General features: G+C 38.4%; 2 protein-coding genes across 2 annotated transcripts in view; one reads left to right on the top strand and one right to left on the bottom strand.

Moving 5' to 3' along the window:
• Nucleotides 1-9,279: 9,279 nt before the first annotated feature.
• LOC128857400 (uncharacterized) overlaps nt 9,280-26,102 on the bottom strand; it is a 104,921-nt gene continuing 88,098 nt past the window's right edge. The window contains exons 11-13 of the mRNA XM_054093145.1: nt 24,189-25,980; nt 9,897-10,292; nt 9,280-9,811 (exon numbers count right to left, since the gene is read on the bottom strand). Coding sequence (XP_053949120.1) covers nt 9,703-9,811; nt 9,897-10,292; nt 24,189-25,980 — 2,297 coding nt within the window. The 3' untranslated portion in view covers nt 9,280-9,702. The remainder of the gene's footprint in view (nt 9,812-9,896; nt 10,293-24,188; nt 25,981-26,102) is intronic.
• LOC128857401 (transforming growth factor beta-1-induced transcript 1 protein) overlaps nt 25,976-26,102 on the top strand; it is a 77,664-nt gene continuing 77,537 nt past the window's right edge. Inside the window, exon 1 of the mRNA XM_054093146.1 lies at nt 25,976-26,094. The gene's annotated coding sequence lies outside the window, so the exon portion shown is untranslated. The remainder of the gene's footprint in view (nt 26,095-26,102) is intronic.

Raw genomic sequence — 26,102 nt, 5'->3', positions numbered from 1 at the left:
CAGAATCAGAATTTATAGAGGGCTGGTAAGAAATACAATGATAAAGATTATGGGACAGAGGGTTCTTGAGAAAAATCAGGGTATTACTATAGGATGATATTTTTGGCTTTTCGCAAAAAAGTATCGTAGGTTCCACCATAGAAATCGAGAACACCATGAAGTGAGTTGACGCTCATGGCTATTCTATTGCACGGGCCGTGATAGACGTAGCTTTTGTAGGTAGCGCCTGTTCTCAGTAGACGACTATTCCTAAAAGTGAGACCAGCCGGGGCAAGCTCGAAGGAGCTGCGTACTTCCGGGGCTTCAATAATACCATTTACCACTTTATAGAAGAACGCCAGATCGTTTATGCGACGGCGAGACCGCAGACTGTTGATGTTGTACCGAATGTAGATATCTTCTGTAGCTGAAACGGTTGATGATGAATGCCGGAAAGCTAAGGTCTTACAAAGCTTACGCTGCACTCTTTCAATGTAATGCCTGCTTCAGTGTATGGAGACCATGTTAATATTCTGTACTCCAGTATTGGAAGAACTAGGGTTTTGAAAAGACAAATCAGGGAGTAGGGGTTCTTGAAGTCCTTACTATTCCTAGTTATAAATCCGAGTATCTTAAAAGCTCTCTGAGTTATTCCGTCTATGTGCTTGTGGAAAGTTAGTTTGGTGTCAATCGTGACACCGAGGTCTTTGATGTCATCCACCTCCCTTATTTTATCACCATTGAGTGTGTACACTGCAGTTAAGGGAGTAATGCCATTAACCTACATCTACGTCTGCTACTAAATGTGTTTTAATATATGTCAAATTTCTGTTTTGACTTCGTCCCGTTTTCTTATTTAGATACCTTACTCTTTTAATATTTAATTTTCAAAATGGCATCAAGCAAATCAGATCGCTGCATACGCGCCTGAAAGTGGCGCGGTAAATTGAAAATTTGGTGGTTAAGTAAAGAAACGTCAGTAGATGTTAAGACAGCGATGACGAGAAATTCGGTCAGCCGGATATGTTTTAACAGTAAAATTTGCGGTGTACACTTGACGTTTCTGTTTTAACTTAACATCTCTATACTCAATTATTCTTGTGATGTTTATCATGTCATCGCAATTTTGAAAATACCATCAAAAGGGCCAACATGTTGTGATTGTTTGAAATCATTGTTTGATTTTTAGGAATGAAGGAAGCCGAGAAATTACCGGCTTAAAAATTATCAACTAAATTTGCTCCATTAATTTAAAATCTAATGTTTGATGTAGTAATCTGAAAAATATTGTACTATTTATTTATATCCGATAATTATTGTAAATAATATATTTCTATTTATTTATATTATTTTTGCTGAAAGAGGAATACAAGATGAAAAGATGTTTAGAGGTACTACCTAGCAGACCGTTATTCGGCTCTGAGCGAATTTGACAGATTCGCCGATGTCACTCGTTTTGTGTTTCACTAAGCTAAAGCTAAACAGCTAAATTTTGTGAAACACAAAACGTAAAACGTAGAATCTAAAGTTCCCCTCAAAAAAATTTTTTTTCACCATACCTGACGACCACACGTTCCCACGACAGTCGGTTCTAGGTTACCGAAACGACCCGGATTTATATCCGGCCAAAGATTGTCACTCCAGCAGCATTCACCGTATGTATGCATGGGGAATGTTTATGCTGCTACAACAACAGCAAACCTGATATCCATCATCCTTGATAGGTATTTGGTATACCTACATATTCCAACCGGTAAAAATGACCTTTCTTTTACTAATATGAAAAACGAACGAAGCTAAAGATGGAAAAGCGACAAATTTGCTCTGATCTCAAACGTTTGGAATCCTGCCATTAAAAATTGTCCAAACTGCTATATGCCAGAACAAAATATGAATAATTATTTTCCACTAAAGCCAAATGCGAATTTCCCTGTATATGCCACATAAACCGAGTAATTTTGGGATCGCAAAGGATTTGGCAATTAAATATATAGGGTTTTCCAATAAGATGTGTTATTTTGATATTCAAAGAAAAATGCTTTTTTTTTAATATAAATGATCGGATGTTTATTTCATTATAAAGAGGCAGGTATGCCGTCAATAGTGGAAAATAACATCAGGCAAATAATCACCACGACCACGCTTACAGGACAATATCCTTTTCATGAAATTTTGCATAACCGAATTGCAAAGTGGCTGCCCTCTATCCTCGATAGTCTCACGAATTCCATCTTTGAGGTCCTGAATCTACCCTGGGCTGTTAGCGTAGACCTTCTCTTTCACGTGGCTCCAAAGAAAAAGTCACAAGGTATCAAATCACAAGATCTCGGTGGCCAATTGTGATCACCTCTTCGAGAGATAACACGGTCCGGAAACTTTTCGCGTAAAAGATCAATGGTTTCGTTGCTTGTGTGGCACGTAGCGCCGTCTTGTTGGAAATAAACGTTGTCCAGATCGATTCCATCCAATTCCGGTCATAAAAAATCGTTAATCATCTCTCGATAGCGCAATCCATTCACCTGTAACATCTGTTATTGGAAAACCCTTTATTATAAATACGTCTCCATACTTAGGCAAACAAGAAATTAAACCAGCATCAATGTCTTTTGGTGAGTTTGTTGTCCTAAAACTAATTGAGTCATTTACTGGTTGGGGTTAGGACAACTGATATTTTTTTACAAGCAAATCACTCGCTTCAAAACTTAAGAACAAAATACGACTTTAATTGAAACTATTCGTTTAAATAAAAAGGAATGACCGAAAATTGCCAAACTAAAAAAAGATGAATTGCCTAAATTTTCAAGTTTATGTTACAAATCTATTAATTGCATACTACACCTACAGTTTGAAGCCGACTCTGACCGGGATTCTTCTCATGGCAGAAATACACTCGGAGGTGTGCCTTTGCCTGCCGAGGGGTGACCACAATTAGAAACAACTTTTTCTTCATTTTGATGTTTCACCGAGATTCGAACCTACGTTCTCTCTGAATTCCGAGCGGCAGTTACGCATCAACCAAAAAATGAAAAAAAGCTTGCTGAAACCATTTTATTTTACAACCACGCTAAAATGGCTGGGGATATAATGGACCAAATGTTAAAAAAATACACTGCTAAGTCGGGATCTCGGAGATGACCTCTACAAGTATTTTTTAATATTCTCGAAATGGCTGGAATTAATTTTTCGATTCTGTACAAATAACTTACTGGAGCAATAGCAGAACAACTTTCTACTGGATATCAAGATTCATTCCCCAGGAAACAGGAAACCTGAATGAACTACTGATGGCAGATAAAACTGAAAACTCTACAAGAAAATGCTGTTAAATTGCAACGAGAAAAAAAGCGTTGTTGGTTGCATAAAATATGTATGTTTGTCTGAAATGCGCATTAAAAAAATTTCAGTTTGCCTAAAGTGTGCTAATAAAAGTTAAAATTGAAATAACGTTTAGTTAAATTTATCATAAAATGTATACAATTTCTGTAAATAGAAAATAAAAAATTAATATAGGTATGATAAAAAACCCAGTAAATCTAAATAATAAATATTTTATTCAACAGACGTCCAGGTCAAAATGGCCGATTAGTAGAGATAGGTTTACTTATAAGTCGTTAAGTTTCAAGGGCCGGTGTTGATTTTGAATAAAACACAATTTTTGACGTGATAACGTCTTATAATTCGATTTAACAGGCTGTACGCACGAAAAAATGTGTCGTTACCTTGCTCATATGTAGTTACCTTGCTCATTAGTGTTACCTTGCTCTTTAGTGTTACCTTGCTCATTAGTGTTACCTTGCTCTTTAGTGTTACTTGCTCATTAGTGTTACCTTGCTCTTTAGTGTTACCTTGCTCATTAGTGTTACCTTGCTCTTTAGTGTTACCTTGCTCATTAGTGTTACCTTGCTCTTTAGTGTTACTTGCTCATTAGTGTTACCTTGCTCTTTAGTGTTACCTTGCTCATTAGTGTTACCTTACTCATTAGTGTTACCTTGCTCATTTGTCGTTACCTTGCTCATTGCATTGCATGAACTGCAAGCGAAAGCGCGGAACGAACGACAAAGCAAACAAAGCAAACGAACGGCAACGTTCGACATCTTGCTCTCTCCTACTTAAGTGAGCGTATATATGTATGTATATGCGCATATGTACATATATAAATTCACGTATTTGTATTTGCATATGCCTTCTTATTGGTTATTATTAATTTGATTCACTTGAAGAATTTAAAATAAAACCAAGTTTGTTAATAATACCTGTTGTTTTAATGTTATAATTATTAATTTTTTTATTATATATGAAGGAAAAAATGTATTTTAATATTTACCATATACCTTATAAGATATGTTGTCTATACTAATCTTATAAAGAGGAAAACTTTGTTTGTTTGTAATGAATAGGCTCAAAACTACTGGACCGATTTTAAAAATTCTTTCACCATTCGAAAGCTACATCATCCACGAGTAACATGGATTATATTTTATTTTGGAAATAGGGCTCGAGATATAGGTCAAAACGTGGACCCGGGTAACCTTCGGATGTGGATGTACAATATGGGTATCAAATGAAAGCTGTTGATAAGTGCTTTAATACGGGGTAATTTTGATACCTATTGATGACTAGGGTCTGGAAATATATGCCAAAACGTGGACCCGCCGTGTCTTTGCGCCGAATTAAACCAAACTTACACACATTGTTAAGGAGGTATTGAAGATGGTTTCCGTATAGTTTGGATACCTATTGGTATATAGGGTCTCGAGATATAGGTCAAAACGTGGACCCGGGTAACCTTCGGATGTGTATGTACAATATGGGTATCGAATGGAAGCTGTTGGTGAATGCTTTAGTTCAGAGTATTTCCATCCGCTCCGTGACTAGGGTCTCGAGATAGAGACCAAAACGTGGACCCTAGAATGTGTTTGTACAATATGGATATCAAATTGAAGCTGTTGGTGAATGCTTTAGTACAGAGTATTTTTCATGCCGCTCCGTGACTGGGGTCTCGAGATATAGAACAAAACGTGGACCCGGGTAACCTTTGGTTGTGTATGTACAATATGGGTATCAAATGAAAGCTGTTGATAAGTGCTTTAATACGGGGTAATTTTCATACCTATTGATGACTAGGGTCTGGAAATATATGCCAAAACGTGGACCCGCCGTGTCTTTGCGCCGAATTAAACCAAACTTACACACATTGTTAAGGAGGTATTGAAGATGGTTTCCGTATAGTTTGGATACCTATTGGTAGATAGGGTCTCGAGATATAGGTCAAAACGTGGACCCGGGTAACCTTCGGATGTGTATGTACAATATGGGTATCGAATGGAAGCTGTTGGTGAATGCTTTAGTTCAGAGTATTTCCATCCGCTCCGTGACTAGGGTCTCGAGATAGAGACCAAAACGTGGACCCTAGAATGTGTTTGTACAATATGGATATCAAATGAAAGTTGTTGATAAGTGCTTTAATACGGGGTAATTTTCATACCTATTGATGACTAGGGTCTCGAAATATATGCCAAAACGTGGACCCGCCGTGTCTTTGAACCGAATTAAACCAAACTTACACACATTGTTAAGTAGGTATTGAAGATGATTTCCGTGTAGTTTGAATACCTATTGGTAGATAGGGTCTCGAGATATAGGTCAAAACGTGGACCCGGGTAACCTTCGGACGTGTATGTACAATATGGGTATCAAATGAAAGCTGTTGGTGAATGCTTTATGATATGTTATGTTATGCTATGTTATGTTATGTTATGTTATGTTATGTTATGTTATGTTATATTATGTTATGTTATGTTATGTTATGTTATGTTATGTTATGTTACGTTATGTTATGTTATGTTATGTTGTGTTATGTTATGTTGTGTTGTGTTATGTTATGTTATGTTATGTTATGTTATGTTGTGTTGTATTGTGTTGTGTTGTGTTGTGTTGTGTTGTGTTGTGTTGTGTTGTGTTGTGTTGTGTTGTGTTGTGTTGTGTTATGTTATGTTATGTTATGTTATGTTATGTTATGTTATGTTATGTTATGTTATGTTATGTTATGTTATGTTATGTTATGTTATGTTATGTTATGTTATGTTATGTTATGTTATGTTATGTTATGTTATGCGATAGACGTTTGCGAAAAAAAAAATTTGCGATAGTTTGAGTTAGTAGAGCTGTGGTTGTCCACTGACAGTACAGATGGCGCTGGCGTTGTTGCGCCATTGCCCATGCGCGCCATTGCGATTTTAAAGGAATCTGCCGGGTTGCTGACGCAACAGAGGATGTGACAGCGGTTTTTTTACGACAAAACTGAGATTGTGTTGGTTACCATAAAAAGTGGGAACGAAAATCAATTTGTAAAACAAGAAAAACAACAAGTTAAACCAAAATAAAAATAGCGATTAAAAAAGACAACATTTAATTTTTATAATTTAAAAATTATTCAACAAAAGTATGTTTGCAAAATATTACAAACTAAATAAAGGGTTTTCCAATAACAGGTGTTAGGTGTTAAACAGGAGAGATGATTAACGATTATTTTTGGCCGGAATTGGATGGTATTGATCTGGACAACGTTTATTTTCAACAAAACGACGCTACATGCCAAACAAGCAACGAAACCATTGATCTTTTACGGGATAAGTTTCCGGACCGTCTTATCTCTCGAAGAGGTGACCACAATTGACCAACGAGATCTTGCGATTTAACACCTTGTGACTTTTTTCTTTGCGGCCACTTGAAAGAGAAGGTATACGCCAACAGCTCAGGGTCTATTCAAGACATCGAAGATGGAATTCGTGAGGCTATCGAGGACATAGGGCAGCCACTTTGCAATTCGGTTATGGAAAATTTCATGAAAAGTATATTGTCCTGTAAGCGTGGTCGTGGTGATTATTTGCCTGATGTTATTTTCCACTATTGACGGCATACCTTCTTCTTTATACGTGCGTGAATCTCTGTGCCTGAAACACCAAATGATAGAAAAAGTTCGTTCGCCTCCTTATAATAATCATTTGCCGTTCGGAGTTGGCTTAAAACTGTAGGTTCTCCTTTGTGGCACAACATCAAGACGCACACGTGAATGTATTTCACGAAGTATGATCGAATTTGACAATGCTCTCATAAGAAACATCAGCTCGTTTTGGAGGTATCCACTTCTGAGTGGTTAAAGTGCTTTTAAAATTGGTTCAAGTGAATGCAGAAGTGTATTGACTTTCAAGAAAAATATTTTGAAAAACAATATCCCCACAAATCACATTGATATCACACGATCTTGGTGGCCAATCCACTGGTCCGAGACGTGAGATAAATTGCTCACCGAAACGACGACGCAGTAAATCCATTGTTTCACCGGATATGTGGAAAGTAACGCCGTCTTGTTGGAACCAAATGTTGTGGAGATCACGGGCTTCAATTTCCGCCATAAAAGGGTCGTTTGTCATGGCGCGATAGCGTTCGCCATTCATTGTTACATTGGCGTCAGCCTCGTCTTTGAAGAAATATGTGGCCGATGATTTCTTCAGCCCATAGAGCACACCAGACGGTTGCTTTACGGCAATTTTGCTTCTTGACGTAGCCGAAAATGGGCATCATCGCTGAACACCATAAGTTGGCCTGAGCGCGCGATGAACACTTTTCACAAACCGTCGATTTTCGTAATACAATTGCACGATTTGTAAACGTTGTTGAGGCATAAGTCTTTCCATGATGAAATGACAATGAATACTGAAAAAAATGATGTGCTTACTTTGACAGTAGCCACGCGGGATCTGTCAAAAACCCCCTTTTGGAAAAAGTACCACCAATCTGATCACCTTTTATTTTACAGTCTTCATTATTGGGCACAAAGTACCCTAGTATTAGTGGGCCACTTTTGCTAGAATCTATGCAGCATCTCGTAAGAAAGTTCGACTAAGTCCGCCAAACGAGCGGTTCACTTAAAAATATCCAGAAATTCCTCTATTCAGTATCTCACAATGGAAATTTGAGGGGTCCGAGAGCAGCTAGTTTTACTTCAATAAGGTATACAGGGTCCTGCCATCAATTTAGTTTGGAAAATGACTTTTTGTCAATTCAAAGAAAAAAATGTGTGAAAATAAAACAAAATTAAGAATGCATTTACTTTTGCTCGATATGACCACCTTTTACCTTGACTATGGCCTTGAGACGGTCCAGAAACGAATCACAAGCTGTCCGAATGTGCCTTGCAGGTATTTTGACCCACTCGCGGACAATGGCTTTTTCAGTGCCTCGAGACTGGTGAATCTTTTAGTTCGAATCTTGTTCTCAAAAATGGCCCAAAGAGAATAATTCATTGGATTCGCGTCTGGTGAAGTTGAGTTCCATTGTGTGGACGTTATGAAGTTCGGAACGTTGTTTTTTAGCCATTCTTGGTTCACTCGAGCTTTGTGAGACGGTGTCGAGTCCTGTTCAAATGTCCATGGTCTGCCACCGAAATGTTTGTCTGCCCACGGCTTCAAAGCAATCTCCAGAATACTTTCCCGATAAGATTTCGCATTTACCTATACGCGATTACAGCGGATTTATGCGGTTACAGCGGCCCAAACCTTTACCTGTGGCGGGTGTGGCCCCCTGGTGGTCAATCGATGACTCAAATTCTCGTTTAACGGTCGGTCAAATAAATCCTATCGTTTTGGGAGTTTACGAATTGCTTAATTTGAAAAATTGTCTTGACAAAAAACACAATTTTTGGAAATTGACTGTTTTCGGCCAAGCGAAGCTTGACTCGTTGCGGCTTTGGTGTGAGAACATGCGCCTTTTGGATCATATTCCGGTATGCGGCGGATGCTACAGTCAGATATTTTCAGTTCTTTCGCCATTTGATTGGCACTTCGTTGGTGATTTAACTCAAGTCGCTTCTTCACTTTTGAACTATTTCACGTGACGTTGCAGTCTTTTGATGACCACCTCCATGACGTTTCGCAATGCCACCAGTATCAGTGAAACGAGTAATGGTGCGATAAAGAAAAACTTTATTTACTTTAAGGTGCTCGAGCTCACGAACAATCGCCGGTTGTGATTTTCAAGCCAAATATTATGCAATTACACTTTCCCGTTTGAAATCCATTACTGATCTTCTCTTTTCGCGTTTACTGTTGGCAAAATGCTTCCGTGCGCTTGTAAACAATACTCTAGACTGTCATTTAGCCAACTAACAGATAGCTGATGGCTGCGCGAGCGGTCCAAAGTTGGTTACACTTCGAGTGCCAGACTCTGTAAACCATATTTCCCACATCCAAGCCGTTTCTTAAACTCAAGTTTAAAACTTTTTTTTTAATTTTATTTCGTAAGTTATCCAACCGATATTTAAAATTTAGTACAAAGTTCAATACCGATTCTATATGTTGAAAATTTTTACACGAACTATCTTGGCAGTGCTACTATTCTTCCATTGATCTTAGTTCAATTAGACTTTTCTGGAAGAGTGTCAAAGGACAAGGCAGTAAAGTACCCATAACATTTTTCCTACTTTGACCTTTGACACACTAGAAAAAATCGGCTACATGTATGACTAAGTATTAACCCTATAAAATCTGCCAAAAATTGCTCCACAATTTTACTGCAACAATTGGAAATTATGTGACTATACAAACACATACACACAAAAGTATAACATCACAACGAAAGTTATTCAAAAATATATAGAGATGCTATAAAAAGAAAGAAAATTTCGCAAATGAAAAGCAACAGCCGTAGAATGCATCGCAGGTCTTAAATCTTTATCTCGTTGTCCAGAAAATCCTGCACAAACTTTGAAACACCGATACTAAAATCCTTCTCGATTACTGCGATGATATCGTTAGAGAGTCTGTTGGCAAGTCTGCATAGAGAATAAATATATACATTTTTATTATTTATATTTAGAAACATAGAGCTTCTCAATATCTTAATGCCATTTCACATACTTCGAGAAGACGATCCATGGCTGATTGAAATTGGGGTTCGCATAGAAACGATTTTTGCTGCACAGACTTAGGAAATGATCACGTTCGGCAATCAGCTCCTCAATATGCAGATCTTTCTTTTGAGTGGTAGGCTCAGGATCGGAATTCCAGAGGGTACAGGGCGAAACGATCGGCTCAAAGTAGTTAGAGTCCACTTTATTATGCTGTGTGACTGTTGGCGACTTATGGTTGGCATCACCAGCGTCTTGTTCATCTGCAGCAGAGATTTCCGCTATGCATTCGTCGAGTGTTTGCTCCTTTTCATATCCCAAACGTTTTTTCTTTTTCAGACGTGGCTGTGTTTTCTTTAGTTCCACTTTCTCATAGGGGGATTCGCCAGTGTACAGGGTGACGGGACTAAAAAAGGGAAAAAAGTTCGAGAAAATAAGAAGAAATTTCAGATGGAAAGAAGTATACAATTTAGTCAAGCGATGAGCGTTGCGAAAGTATGCGATATAATAGAATCGGAGATACGAGTACGAGAGGATAGGGAAAGAAATGGTAGATAAAACTGCATGGAAAGGGAGGATGGGATGGGTTGAAAAACGATAAGATAGAATAGACAATGAGAGACATAAAATAATAGGATAAGGTAGAAAAGGATGGATAAGATAGAATGTGATGAGATATGATAAGATAGATCCGACATGACTGCATAATAATAAATAAATTAATATTATATAAAAATAAGAATAAACAAAATAATATAAAAATTTGTGTTCTATTTAAACTCCGCCTTGAACTCAACTTAATGTTAATAATATAGTATTTACAATTTATTGGAAAACAACAAAATAAACATTGAATGGAATAATAATAAATAAATATTTCGCGCGTACACTTCTGTTAGGTGTTTGGCCGAGCACCTCCTCCTGTTTTTTTTGTGCGTCTTGATGTTGCTTCACAAATGGAGGGACCTACAGTTTGAAGCCGACTCCGAACGGCTGATATTTTTATGAGGAGCTTTTTCATGACAGAAACATACTCCGAGGTTTACCATTGCCTGCCGAAGGGCGGCCCTATTAGAAAACCTTTTTCTATAATTTTGCTGTTTCATACGCACCCGCGAATGTCAGACACGCACCAACCCATCCGACTGCGGCCGCCGAGTTTAACAAAGTGCGCCAGTCGTTTCTTTCTCATGCTAACCGGCGCCAGTTGGACACCCCAAGTTAAGCCAAGTTGTACTCCACCTGATCTTTTCAACGCAGAGGAGGCCTTGGTCTTCCTCTGCTACCATCAGCTGGTACCGTGTCGAATATTTTCAGAACCGGAGCGGATCTTTATTGTCTATGTCGTCGTAAAGCTCATACAGCTCCTCATTCCATCGCCTGCGTTATTCGCCGTTGCCAACGTGCAAAAGTCCAAAAATTTTGCGCAGAATCTTTCTTTCAAACACTCCAAGCGTCGCTTCATCGGATATTGCCATCGTCCGCGCTTCTGCGCCATACGTTAGGATGGGCATGATGAGAGCCTTGTAGAGTGTTAGTTTTGTTCGTCGAGAGAGGACTTTACTACTCAATTGCCTATTTAGTCCAAAGTAGCCCTGATTGGCAAGAGAGATTCTTCGTTGGATTTCAAGGCTGACATTACTATCGATGTTAATGCTGGTTTCTAAACAAACGAAGTATTTTACAAGTTCGTAATCATAACTGTCAACAGTGACGTGTGCCGTTTCTTCATGTTAGGGAACAAGAAAAAGTCACAGGGGGTCAGATCGGGTGCATACGGAAGGTGCGGCAACAATTCATAATGAAATTCAGTTTGACGGTCACAACTCCAGATGAATGAGCTGGTGCATTATCGTGGTGGAACAGCACTTTCTTTTTCACCAAATTCGGCCGTGTCTTCTTCAATTTTTTGTGAAAGCGGTCCAATAATTCACTTAGTAATGCCCAGTGATCGTTCTTCCTTTTTCTAATTCACTGGGAGCTTTGATTGTTGTTTCGTTTCTGGTGTATAATGATGAATCCAGGTTTCATTAACGGTGACAACGCGACTGCAAAATTCCTTCGGATCTCGCTTAAATTGATCCAAACACTGCTGCGAAGTTAACAGCCCCACACCCGCTTATTGTTGCTTGTGAGAAAATGCGTCATCCATCGGGCCGACAATTTTTTCCTCGCCAACTTATCAAGTAAAATATTAATTGCTGTTGACACACCTTTGGCCTCTGTTACTTCGCGCACTTTTGTTCGTCGATTAGCGAGAATCATGTCGTGGAATTTTGGAATGATTTCCTCGGTAACTACGTCTGCCGGGCGTTTTGGTCGCTCCTGATCAAAAACGGATGTTCGCCCTCGTTTAAATTCGTTGAACCAATATCTAACTGTGATGACCACAGATGGCGAAGCATCCCCATAGACAGCATCCAACTTTACTTTTATTTCCTCGCATTTTTTCCCATCCAAAAAAAAAAAAGTGAGTTACCGAACGATACTGTTTTTCTTCCATCTTAGCGAAAATCACGAAACACATATTATTCGAATAGCTGCCAAATCCAAGCTAACTTTTCAATCAGTCTGAAATTTGTTTCGTCGTATTTCGATAGATGTCAGCATACGATGCTAATACCAACTTCTCTCATGAACGCCCTCTGTAATCAAACACGGGTACTTATTGAACCGTCCACGTACTATTCTCTCCCTTACTTATGTTTTTGATTTGATAAGTGGGCCGATTAATTTCATGTTGCTACTCGAGAAAATCAATTTCAATATTACTTAACGAAGCTCACGAAATCATGATATTTTCTGGTTAGGGATGATTGGAACTAATTATGCGTCCCATGATCAGACTTCTAGAACATTGAGAGAATTTAATTCGCTTTCAAATCATATAGACCTAGATTTTTCTTCAAAACAGTATCACTTCAAATGCTTACTAAATGAATTGTTGAACTAAATTCTAAGTATTACGAGGGGTGCCTTTTATATGTCGGGATTAGAAAACAAAAACAAATTTTAATCATCGAAAATCACTTTATTGTTTTTCAAAATATTCTCCATGAAGATCTATACACTTTTGCATGCGTTTGAACCAATTGTCGAAGCACTTTTGCCACTCTGAATGAGGTATGTCCGAAACATGCATTCTGAATGCCGCAACCGCTTCTTCAGGAGTCGAAAAACGTTGACCTCTAGTTTGTTTTTTACATACGGAAATAAAAAGAAGTCATTCGGTGCCAAGTTAGGACTATACGGCGGATGACCTATTAATTCGATGTTTTGGGTGCTCAAAAATGCAGTTGTTTGAGCCGATGTGTGAGAGCCAGCATTGTCCTGGTGAAGAGTGATCCGTCTTTGGCGCTTGGTTTGCCTAATTTCTTGGAAGATAACTGGTAAACAAATGGTTGTGTACCACTCAGAATTTACTGTTCTGCGTGGTTCTAGTGGTGTGGTTGCGACATGTCCAGTTTTTCCGAAAAAACAGGCGACCATTTGCTTGGAAGTGCTTCGTGCGCGAACACCGTTGGTTGGATTTGGCTCATCTTGAAACACCCATACAGTCGACTGCTGTTCACTTTCGGGCTCATACGCGTAAATCCATTATTAATGACCTGTCACGATGTCATAGACGTGTTTCGAAGCCCCGCGATCGTATTTTTTGAGCATTTCCTTCGACCAATCGACACGAGCCTTTTTTTGAGCGATTGACAAATTGTGTGGGATCCAACGCGAACAAATTTTTTTGACAGTCAAATGTTTATGCAATATTAAATGTATGCTCGTCCCACTAATGCCTAAGCTTGTCTCAATCTCACGATAGGTTACATAACGATCTTGCAATATCAGTTCGTGCACAGCATCAATGGTTTTCGGAACAACAACTGATTTTGGACGACCTTCACGAAATTCGTCTTGGAGTGAACTACGACCACGATTGAATTCGTCAAACCATCGATAAACATTGGTCCTTGATGGAGCTTCATCGCCAAAGAAATGAATTAAGTTCATGAATGCAATGTTGCTGAGTTAATCCACGTCGAAAGTTGTAAAAAATAATCGCACGAAATTGTTCACGATTTAATTCCATTTTTGGACCGAGATGAATCTTTTAAGTTACTGTAAACAACACAAATAGCGCTGGTATTTCAAAACGTTTGCGATACGCTGTCAGTTACCAGATTGCAACACCATCAAATATACATTCTCTGTAAATTATAAGAAATGTTACATTTTATTTCATTCATTACAATGAAACCAAAAATTATTAGCTGAATTTATTTTTGATTGAATTATTTAGCATTAATCTGTTTTCTTGGCAACCGCCGTAGCCGAATGGGTTGGTGCATGACTACCATTCAGAATTCGGAGAACGTAGGTTCGAATCGCCGTGTAACACCAAAATGAAGAAAACGTTTTTTTCTAATAGCGCTTACATCTCGGCAGGCAGTGGCAAACTTCTGAGTGTATTTCTGCCATGAAAAAGCTTCTCATAAAAAATATCTGCCGTTCGGAGTCAGCTTAAAACTGTAGGTCCCTCCATTTGCGGAACAACATCAAGACGCTCGCCACAAATGGAAGGAGGAAGTCGGCCAAACACCCAAAAAGGGTGTAACCGCCAATTAATTATATATGTGTATATATAATCTGTTTTTCATAGACTGTAATAAGTACTGCATTTTTAGATTATTAAATACAAAAATACCTTGATTAGATTAACTTAGTCATTAGTCCAAATATTATATAACAGAAGTTTAATTGCAAGGAAACTCAATTACAAAAAGGAATAACGGGCACTTTTTCTCACTTCTACTCATTTCCAAATACATCCCCAGCTTTTTGCCCAAAAATGTTTTTATATATTCGTAAGAATTTTCCAGCTCAAAATAGAGTTGTTTGATCAATATTTATTGCATTTAATATTGTTGGGAATTTCTTCGCTGCACGTGCTGCCTCTGCTCCGCTACTTCACAGTTGAACTCTATTTTTCACATGCGAAGCTGAGTTGTTTATTCGTGATAGGCGAAAGTATTTTAAATGTGACCCTGATTTTTTGTGAATCCATGCAGTTATTGTCCTATCTACACACATTTTTGTTGAATATGGGCTGGTGCCTTCTACATTGGTTGCTGGATGGCGCGTAAGATATCCGGCGGGCCATAAAAGGTGGTAGAAGTGAGAAGTATGAAGGGATTGTTTGCTCCTAATAATCTTGCATGGTACGCTTTTTGGATTGACTTAATGGATTGTGGTTCCATATATAAATTAGTGTACATGCATACATACACGCAATTAAATCATTTTATCTTATTTTCATAATAATGCGAATATTTACTTTTCATGCAAAATATTTTCCGTAAATTTTTTTTAAATATAGTTAATTCTATAACAAAAACCTTTCTGCCATATAAGCACGTGTTCGTGACGCAAAATTAGTCACCCCATCGGAAGATTTATAGTTTTTGTAAATGGCGTCATACGTTAATCATACACCGCACGAAAAAATTATAAGAACAAGATGATTATGATGATATCTACTAAAGCAATAATAAAAAAAATTCAATACCGTTTGGTTGATTGTATGTTTACAACGGTACACTCTTCTTCTTAGCTTCACAGTCGGTGGTGGATCATAGCTTCAGGGGGTATTCTAGTCTAGAAATTTGAAAAAATCGAAAATTTTTTTTTTTCAAAATTTGATAGTTTAACTATTCAAAAATATCTCCCTAAAAGGATTTTTCAAAATTCGAATTATTTTCGAAGCTACTACTATTTTAGTGACGCGACAGCTTGACTGGTTTGAGCGGACACCGAACTTCAAAAGTGTTTTTCTCGAAACTACTTCGTTCGATACGGTCGGCACGATATCTCAAGTTCTAATCAACCGATTTCCTTGAAATTTGTCATGAATATTCCTTAAATATATCTCTATCGTATGAAGCTCGAAAAACTGGAAATTTCAATTTTTTAATATGTGTAAACAATTCGAGAAAGCTTAAAAGTAAGAGAAAAATCGACCTGAATTTTTTGAATAGCCGCCATTTTATGGAAAAAATTTTTTTTCCGTTTTTTCTGGTTCATACGATAATGACATTCATATTAATTAAGAATTTGTATTTTTTTTTTTTTCAGATGACCACAAGGGTAGAAATCGTGACGACGGGGACACTGCCTTTTTTCCCCCCTTCCACTTCAAGGACGCATAACTCCATGAAAATTCATTTTTTTTTTCAAATTTATTTTGTGTGCTCCTAATATATGAATAAATAAATGATAAAAAAATGTATCGTAAAAATATCAATAGCTTTTTTTTATTCATCGTCAAAAAATGCTCGAAATTCGGGCCTTTAGACTAGAATACCCCCTTCATGAACAATCTCCCTCCAGTTCATTTTCTCTTTTGCTACATTTTTCCAATTACGAATGTTCATCACTTTCAAGTCTGTTTCGAAGTCATCAAGCCATATCTTTTTTTGTCGGCTCTTTTCCTTCCTCCTATTAGACGTAAAGTAAACACTTTTTTTAATTATTTCATGTGGCGATCCCATTTCCAATTTCGTTGTTGTAACGGATACGAAAAGTGCCTTCTTCAATGTGAATAGGACCGCAGAATTTGCTCATAATGTTTCTCATATTCCCATAATGCTTTCAAATCATAATAGCTGGTTTATATCATTAACTTTCAATGTCCAGATTTCAGCACCATAAGTAAGAATCGGACGGATCAAAGTTTTATTCATTTTGATTTTCTGCGTTCGTGGTAAAACCTTTGATCTGAACAATTTAATATTGTATTTGCCTAATACGCCTTGTTGGCCGCTTTAATTCTTTTACGAGTATCTACAGCAATTGATGAACCGATAGAAGCAATCCCAAATAATTGAATTGCTTAACCTTGGCACAACTACGTTCTGGATACTATAGCAGGTTAAACTCCTACTTATCCAGAATCGACCCCGATATAACTCTCATTTCCATTATGGCCGAAACGGTGACAGCAAATTATCTAAGCTGCCAAATTCTTCATTGACTCACCGACTCTAATCGGGCTTTAGCAAAGCGACTATGATCACTCATTGCTGATAGAAGTAGAAGTGGCTGGTAATTTTATAATCTCACCACAAATTTCTGTTTCAACTTTGATGACCCATTGGAATATTTCTACTGAATTTACTACTACCTAACCGCACCTTATGTCATCGCGCAAGTTGAACCATAAATCATCAACCACTATAGTACGTAGGTATGTATGTACCTATGTTCATAAGTATAGCTAATTAAAAAAAATTGTGAATATGCAAAAAGTTGATAAAAAAAAAATATTAAAAGGCTAAACTTATGCTTGGTAGTCTCTAAAAGCTGCGTACTTATATTTATGTCAATATGTATTGCATATTTATAAATAGGTATGAAATCTGCGTGAAGTCCAATTGTGCGGCCCTACTTGGAGCTCAGCTGAATCAGACTTGAACAAAAGGTGGGTAGATGAGCTTATATAGTAGATTTATATATGTACGTATGTAGGTAATCAGGCAAGTGAACGCACTAAATCTACATAAATACATACATACATACATAAGTGAGAATCTAACTTAAAATTGTGCTGCTAGATCGCTTCCATTACGACTGCGACCACTATTTGCACTCTACGCATAACATCAGCAGACGCACTAGCACTTAACGGCTGGAGTTAGCTCGCGCTGGAGGGGCAGACGCGTGTACCTATGCCCAAACACCGAGCCGGCTAACACTGACTGACTGACTGACAGCAGTCAACAGCTATTCAATAGCTTTCAAATGAGCGATAAGCGACCGGTAGCAATGCTGCGGCATTGTGTGCTTGATGACATCATTTTCCGCGAGTGATGGCCGCTGAAAGGCGGAGTGCGTGCGGGCGGGCGATGTTTAGTTGGTGCAGTGGCAATTCTCACTCACTCTGCTGTGTTCTCGCTTGTTGTGAGCGGCTCCCTCAGCTTGACATATCAGCGTTCGCATTTTCATAAAATTTGTTTTGTTTACTTATTTGTAACAATTTATTATTACCGAATCGGAGAGAAAAGACGAGTAGTCAAAGGGGGCGAAAAGTCAGGGTTGAAGGAAGGTAGAGGTTAGAAATGTGATGTGACTAATAGGCTTCAACCTTCGGAAATGTTTTTCACACACACATACGCACATATAAATATATATGTACATATACGAGGGCTGGTTAATAAGTGCATGGAAATTGGAACAGATGGCGTTTGCGTTACAAGCCCGGCGTTTTTCTTGTCAGGAGGCCTAATTTTTTAGTTCATCAATCAAAGAGTTTCGTTTGACGTCTACCGGCATTTACGTAAAAATGAGAAAAAAACAAAGAACTTCAATCAAGAACCAGATTCTTGAAATTCGTTCATCAACCTAAAAAAAAATGAGTCTCGGGACATGTTGTTCTTAAAGTTCGACCATTTTTATAATAAGTTTCAATAATTTTAACGCGTTGTCGTGTAAAATCGGTCATATGCCTACTTGACAAATTTCAAAGATGACATAAAAATGAGGTACAGTTTAGGGATTATTCACTACTGACCTCCAGGCGTCACTTTTGAAAGACCTTTTACCATCTTGTATGAACTCCCCTTGACTCAAGCAAACAAAAAAATGGAAGGTATAGTTGGAAACCTTCACCATCGATTAGAACCATCCACTACTCGATTAGTCAATTTTGTTACGGCCGTATTAGCACAAATGTCTCCGAACGTTCCGGTTCCCGAGCTGAGGTCATCACATTAGAAATGGTCAATAAAATTCATGGTATATTCAGTAGGTTCCATATTCGAAAGCTCGGAAAAACTTTTCTCACAGCGGTCGTCCCTCGGTAGGTAATGAGCAACTCCGAGTATATTTCTGCGATAGAAAATCTCCTCATAACAAACCATCTGCCCTTCGGAGGCGGCATAGAACTGTAGGTCTCTCTTCATCTGTGGAAGAACATTAAGACGCGCACCACAATTAGAAGCGAGAGCTCTGTTAAAATACCCAACAAAGGGTGTAAGCGTCAGTTATATATATCGTTTTTTTTATGAGCTTGAGAACTTAAAATGATAATACAAAACAGAAATATTGTTGGAATGATTTTTTTTATTAATGATTTTTTAATATGAGCCCATTCGATCAGTCCAATTTTTGACTACTTTTTCCAATAAATCTGGTCGTATGGCGCCTATGGTGGCTTGAAAGTTGACTTTCAGTGCTTCAAGAGTTGCTGGTGTGTCGGCATAAGCCAATTACTAAACACAGCCCCATAAAAAATAGTCCGGAGGCGTTAAATTGCACGAACGAGGACGCCAGTGAAAGGGATCGCTTCTGGAAAGAAAGTTGTCACCAAATTGATTTTGCAATAAATCGGTTAACAAGCGCGCTTTATGGCAAGTTGGTGGAACCAAAAGCGGTTGATGTTTAGCTGATCAGCATGACCACTCGCCACTAACCGTAGCGGTAGCTCCTTCCTCATTTCAAAAGAAATATGACTAGAACACTGGTATGGGGGCATGCTCTATGAACTTCGTGAACAGATTTATTTTTTTCAAAGCAAATTTCTACGATTTGGAAGCGTTGTTCGGGTATTAAACGATTGATGATGACTTGCTAAACGTTACTGAATACAAATATCAACACAGTTGGCCATTCTCAGCGGTCAAACCATAGTGATCGCTATCGGTAGTTCTTACGCAGCTAAAAAAACCCCCAACATTATATGGACTTTCGCTGAATATTCCTAAATTGGATGTCGTGTTTGCTTACAATTGACAATAAACACAAACTTCAATTGACAACTTCAAAAGAGTGATCGGCGATATTCCGAACGGGGTTTCACACCATCATTTCATCGAGACGCCTGGGAACGGTCGAGACAGTATACTTCTCGTGGTGAATCGAAACTGAAGGGGCCTGAGGGAGGTACTAGTAAGTCTGTTGACTGACAAGGTCATGACGAAATGTTTTTTGAGTTGCTCGTGGTTTAAAACGGTTTAAATGATAACCGGCGCATTTCTGTTGAGCTGATGGATCGCTTTGTGGTAATTTTAAACAAAAATCCGAGCATTTGGCAGGAGAAAGGTTGCGAAATTCGGGAGAAATCGCGTAAATTGGGTTACGAATTGCTCTCTCACCCAGTAATAAATAGTACCAGTCAAATATTATCCATGTCAAGCATAAATGTATTTGTCGGGATAGCGCAAAATTGAACAGCTTTCAGGCCTATTATTTTGGCCTATAATGGATTTTTTTTTAGAAACTGCCATGTTGTCAAAAAAATGTATTTCGCGTATTTCTTCGATTAATTGCTAGATTTAACATTACTTTAACGAAATCTTTTTGGTTTTTTAATTTCAGAGAATCCAGTTGAGAGATACATTGGTCACCACAAAACGTCTTTTTTGATCTGGCGGGGATCAGCTGTATCTCCTTTCCAAATAAATATTTTTACTAATACAAAATCTCAAAATACAGTTATAAGATAATTAAATATGTGTAAAATTTTTTAGATCAATAAATTTAAAAGTGTTCTCAGAAAAATTCTGGAAAATGAAAATTCGCTTTTTTTCGGCCTTCTAACTGTGTATAAGAAAGGATTCGATGATAAAAGATTTGGTTCGGATGAAGAAATCGTCGAAGAAACAAACACTTTCTGAGAGCGTGTCTGGAGAAATCGTTTGATTTCGAGGGATTCAACAAATTGAAGAAGCGCTTCATGAAATGTATCGAGCCAAAAGGAGACTATGTGGGAAAATAAATGTTTTTTTTTGGTGACGAATAAAGTTTTGGTCTTTTAATTTTTCTGCGATTTATTGATCCACTCTCGTATCTACATGGAGTTCTTTACTGTAAAATTGAAACCTAAAATTAATTATAATAATGTTAAAAATTTTATTGTCACTGCATTAATTAATTTTTTTTTGTTACAGGTACAAATGCATTTAAATGTTCAGTTTGCATTTTATTTCTTATCGAAAAAAAAAACAAAAACAATTACTACGCAATTCAGTAATTAGCATCGCTTCAGAGGTGACAAGGGACTAGCCCTTCAATGCTAATTACCAACACGGGTATTTACAGTTAATGAGTCAGAAAATAAAGAAGCCACTGATGCAGGGAAACACGAGAGCAGATGCATCTGAATAGGTATGGAAGCGAAAATTACAGTGTGTACAAATGTATGATACGGCGAATCAGTAACAGCCATAAAACTGTATAATTTTGATATTGTAATTACGATATATGTAGGATAAAAGGGTTGGGTACAATATGATTTTGGTTAAAAATTCTGTATTTAAAATTCTGTATTTAAAATTCTGTATTCAATATTCTGTATTCAAAAATCGGTAATGCAAAATTCTGTAATGTTAAAATTCTGTATTGCGGAACACTGTAATTTTAAATTTTGTAAATTAAAATTATGTATTGTCAAAATTCTGTATTGCAAAATTCTGTATTGAAAAATCGGAAGAGCATATGGATAAATAAAAAAAGGGCGCACTTTTTTTATTTTTCCATATGCTCTTCCGATATTTCAATATAGAGTTTTGCAAAACAAAATACTGCCAATACATGACTTGTCTTGACCCATATGGTTTCCGGTATTATCAAAACAGATTTACATAAAGCAAATGTACATATGTTTGTATGTATTTATAGCTTCAGTAAGAATGTTAATGAAATTTGAGCAACCGTGCTAAAAATATTGTAGAATAATTGCAATATTTTCTGTATACTTCGTTCAAATACCTAACTGTTTTAATCAATTCCCATTCTTTCATTGTATACCAAAATACCCACCAAAATTTTGGTCAGTGCACGATGAGTCTAATATCGCTTTCCCCAGAACGCAAAACAGTATTGAGGCTTGGCATCGACGGCTAAAAGTTATTGTTGGGAAACGAAACTCAGGGTTGTACAAAGTAATTAATGATCTAAAAACCGAACTGGTTTGTGCGAAAGCACAACTAGCTAAAATTCAAAATGGTCACAAAATTAGTCAAACGAAGAAGGCTGTAAAAGCAAACAACAGCATTAAAAGAATAACAAAAAAAAGGCTTATATTAAGGTATGTTTCTTTTCTAAAGCGAATTGCTAAAAATTTAATAATATAATAATTGTTTCGCCATTATAATGTAATAACTTTTGTTTTGAATTTTTCTTTAATTGACGTATGTATGTATATATACTATTGTTTCTAAAAAATCAAAATTCCATTATTCATAAAATAAATGTGCTATTCAGGTAAGCGTGCTTATCAGGTTATCTGCTTATTTGGTCATATTTTTACAGCATTTTGATCGAAAATAATTTTGATTCCAGAATTTTAATATACAGAATTTCAGTTCTCCATCATTTTGATCATACAGAATTGTAAATACAGAATATTGAACCAAAAGAATTTAGGCTGGACAGAATTTTTTTTTTGATTTGTACAGAATTTTCATTCAAAAGAATTTTGAAAAGCAGAATTTAGTACCTCTCCCGGATAAAATGCATCCCTGCGCAGCAACCCTAATAAGGGTTGTGGATATAGCTTTTAGACTAGGCCTCTTCTATTCGGCACTTCTCTGCTCGCTATCTCTCTGTTCGATAAAGTTCACGAAAAATTTGCAACAAAGTTATCGAGTAAGATTCGCCGTTAGCGAGTAAGGCTATATATCGTTACACTGGAATAACTCCAATAGTTCAAGGAAAATTTTAGGTTTTAAATTTAACAAGGCTTTCATTTTATGGGAAGATATAAAATAAGAGACTTCATTTATTTAGGATCGAGCACATCCTGTCTTTACGAACAATACTTCATAAGTCTTTGTTGTAGCAGTAATACAAGCTCCGACAGTGTAGGATATATCACCGGTCGTCTTCGTCTGGCTTATCTAAAGGTAGGCCTTATCGACAGGTTGGGTCCAGAGGGAGAGGGGTGTTAGATGCTTCACATGCCGGACATTTGTTTAGTTTATCGGGGTCAATTCTGGATAAGTAGGAGTTTAACCTGCTCCAATATCCAGAACGTAATAGTGCCAGTGTTACGCGGGTCTCACGGGGAAGCTGGAGTTCTTCATCTGCTGTAGGTGGTGGTTGGACTCCGACTACGGCATTCGGTGGACGGGAGCTTAAGAAGATGGTAACGGTCTAAACACTGTCTGATCTAGTAGATGTCTGTTAGTTTTGTTCCGGATCTCGTCGGCGTAGTTTAATATGAGTCTCCTGACGTGCCTGGGAGGCGGTTCTGGCTACAGAAGGTGTCTGCAGGGATAAAATCTGCGGTATCACCCTAACAGGAACTGCTTGCTGAGCAGTTTGTTACTGGATTACTGGGAGCATCTGTGCTTCATTGTGAAGGTTTTGAAGTGCTGCCAGCAAGCGATTTGAGGACCTTGTTGCTATTTTGGACTTTAGTGGCAATTGCGGTTGTGTGCGCAGAAAAGGAGAGCAAACTGCCAAAGGTTACACCCAAAATTTTGGGATTGTTTACAGTTGGAATTGGTATGCCATCGAATTTTACCTTGAGAGGCAGTTTGACCTCCTTTGTGTCCAGGTGGTAAAGAGGGTCGCCGTGGACTTAGTGGGGGAAAGTTGGAGATTGCTCGCAGTGAAAAAGCGAGAAAGGTCGGTGAGGTAGATGTTCACTTTGGAGCACAAGCCAACGATGCCATTGCCCGACGCCATTCTTGAGTTGTTGTTGTTATAGCAGCGCCCTTGGAGTGCTTGAGAGAAAGATTCTGCTGAAGACTTTTGAAACTTTGGCGACGGTGAGTATTGCAGGCGATTGAACAATGAGTTGTATGAGATTTACGAATAAATAGTGCAGTCCCAATGGACACAAACGGTCCGGTTCTGAAAGTTTTCGATCTGGCACCAGCTGGTGGTTTCCAGAGGAAGAGGAAGCCTCCTCTGCGTTGAACAGATCAGGTGGAGAAGGACTTGGCTTCACTTGGGGTGTATCTAAGTGGTGTCAGATAGAAAGAAATGACTGGCGCGCTTTATTAAACGCGGCCAGAATAGCTTAAGCGGTTATCGCGCCAATCAAGAAGATTAAGATGAACCCAAGAAGAGAAATACGACGCAAGTAAAATCTGTAAAAAATATGTAGTGCCACACCTACTTTTGGCTAAATGCATTTATCATGGCATTTAAACAGCCGCCCATCCTTCTGATGTTACTGGCTTTAACTCTCATTGTCTATGAGCTGGTTTGTTACTTATTTTGTTTATTTACCTCATAAAAAGAGACATCATGAACTTGATCAATATAATGCATTTTTTGATTAAAAAGTTTAAATAATACTCACGTTGATAAGTCTACTACAGGAATTCCCTCTCCAACCTCTTTGCCTTCTTTCTCGCAAAATTTCTGGCCCATGGAGTTGTTGTAATTAAAAAGGCAATTGGTGAGCGCTTCAACTAGATCACGATTTGCTAAAGTCTCGGGCTTTTTCGTCTGCGACTTGGATTGATTCTGCGGTTTCGCTAAACGCTGTTCTTCGTTGTTGCCAATGTAAATTGCTTTCGCGTGCGGCGACATCATTTCAAAAAAATCTGACTTCAATTTTGAGCCCACCTTCAGCATTTCCGAGTTTGAGCAATTTGGTGGCATGGATGCGCCAGCATCACCACCAGCGGCCAGCATATCTATCTCTGTGAGTGATGCTCTAAGCGATGGCTCGCCGAGTCGGTCAGCGTTGCGCGGTGAGCGCGCCGAATTCGTAGGTGTGACCGAAGGTGGCGGCGGTGGCGGGTTAAGTGGATTGCGACGTTTTTTCAATATCTTAACGCCTCTTTCGCCTTGCGTGGCCATTTGCTGACTGCTGGTAAGATAGTTTGGGCGCGCAGTCATACGTCCGCGGCTTGTGTCGATTAGAGCAGATAGACGAGAGGAGGGTGGCAGGGAAGAGCTGGCGCGTGCACTGTGACGCGCAGCGTGCGCAACTCTCGCTGGTTGCAGTGCTTGCAATTGCAGCTGTTTTCGTGTTAGTGGCTTCGGAGTCGCCAACTGAGTTTGCTTTTGTTCGAATTGTTGCTGTTGTTGGTATTGCATTTGCTGCTCCTGCAGCATAAGTTGTTGCTTCTGCTCAAGCTTTCTATGCGGCTGCAGTTGATTTTGAGGGATGTGTTGTTGTTGTTGCTGTTGCTCGGCAATACACTGTTGGTGCTCTTCCAGCTGCTGTTGCAGTTGTTTTTGTGGATTGCGCGACTGTTTTAGAATCTGCTCGGTCTTTTGATTGTTGATAGGGTTGCCTTTGCGCTTTTTCAGGTGTCGCTCTAACTTCTCCTGCTCGTATGCCTGTTGTAGCAACAGTTGCTGCTGTTGTTGGATGTGTGTATCGTAGTTTTCGGTGCGCTCGCGCAGACTCTTTTGATATTGGCGCTCCTCTACTTGTTGCTGCTGTAGTTGTTGCTCTAGTTTGCTGGGATTACCCTGCTTGTTCGCACTACTTTGCTCGTTCTGTTCAAATTTCTTCAATTGCTGCTGCTCTTTCTTGTGCTGTTGTTGTTCCTTTTTGTTGCTATAATACCTGACTTCCTGCTGGTCGTTCACTTTATTATTGTCCGGTTTTATTGCAATTCCAACATCAAAATTACTAGAGTTCTCCTCGAAGCTCACAAAATCTGAACCGCTCTCACTAGCTACATCGCCGCCGCATTCGTAGCTCAATTTGAAGTTATCGAAAACAACAATATCACTGTTACTCGCTGTATTGTTGTTAGTGTTATTATTTCTCTTACCGGCACATTCATCGCGGAAGTAGCCGGTTAACTGGGTGGCTTTGATGGGCTCGATGATCACTCTTGGTTCAATGAGGTAGTTTGATGCGTCTCTAGCTTTGCCTATATCATCATCATTACCATCATCATCATCGGCACAATCGTCGACATAGTCGCCGTTCTCAAACTCATCGTCATCGTAATAATTATCATCATCATCGTCTACATCAATATCACAGATAACCGTTTCGAAGGCACTCGCCGTGGGCACTTCGTCCAAGAAAGCAGCAACAGCTTCGTGGCGTTTGGCCGATTCATTGCTTGAGTGGCGGTGCTGGTTATGCTGTTGTCGTTCAGTCTGCTTTGCCGCTTTCAACTCTATAGTCGCAATCGTATGTGAGTTCGCGTTCGCAATTCAATTAAGGTTACGAGGAGTAGTAAATATAATAAATTGAGCGGGTTTTGTGGCGTACATTCATTTCATTTGTATATGTATGTAG

Source organism: Anastrepha ludens, chromosome 3, assembly GCF_028408465.1.
Source record: "Anastrepha ludens isolate Willacy chromosome 3, idAnaLude1.1, whole genome shotgun sequence".
NCBI classification, from domain to species: domain Eukaryota; kingdom Metazoa; phylum Arthropoda; class Insecta; order Diptera; family Tephritidae; genus Anastrepha; species Anastrepha ludens.
This window is presented reverse-complemented; position numbering and strand designations above follow the sequence as displayed.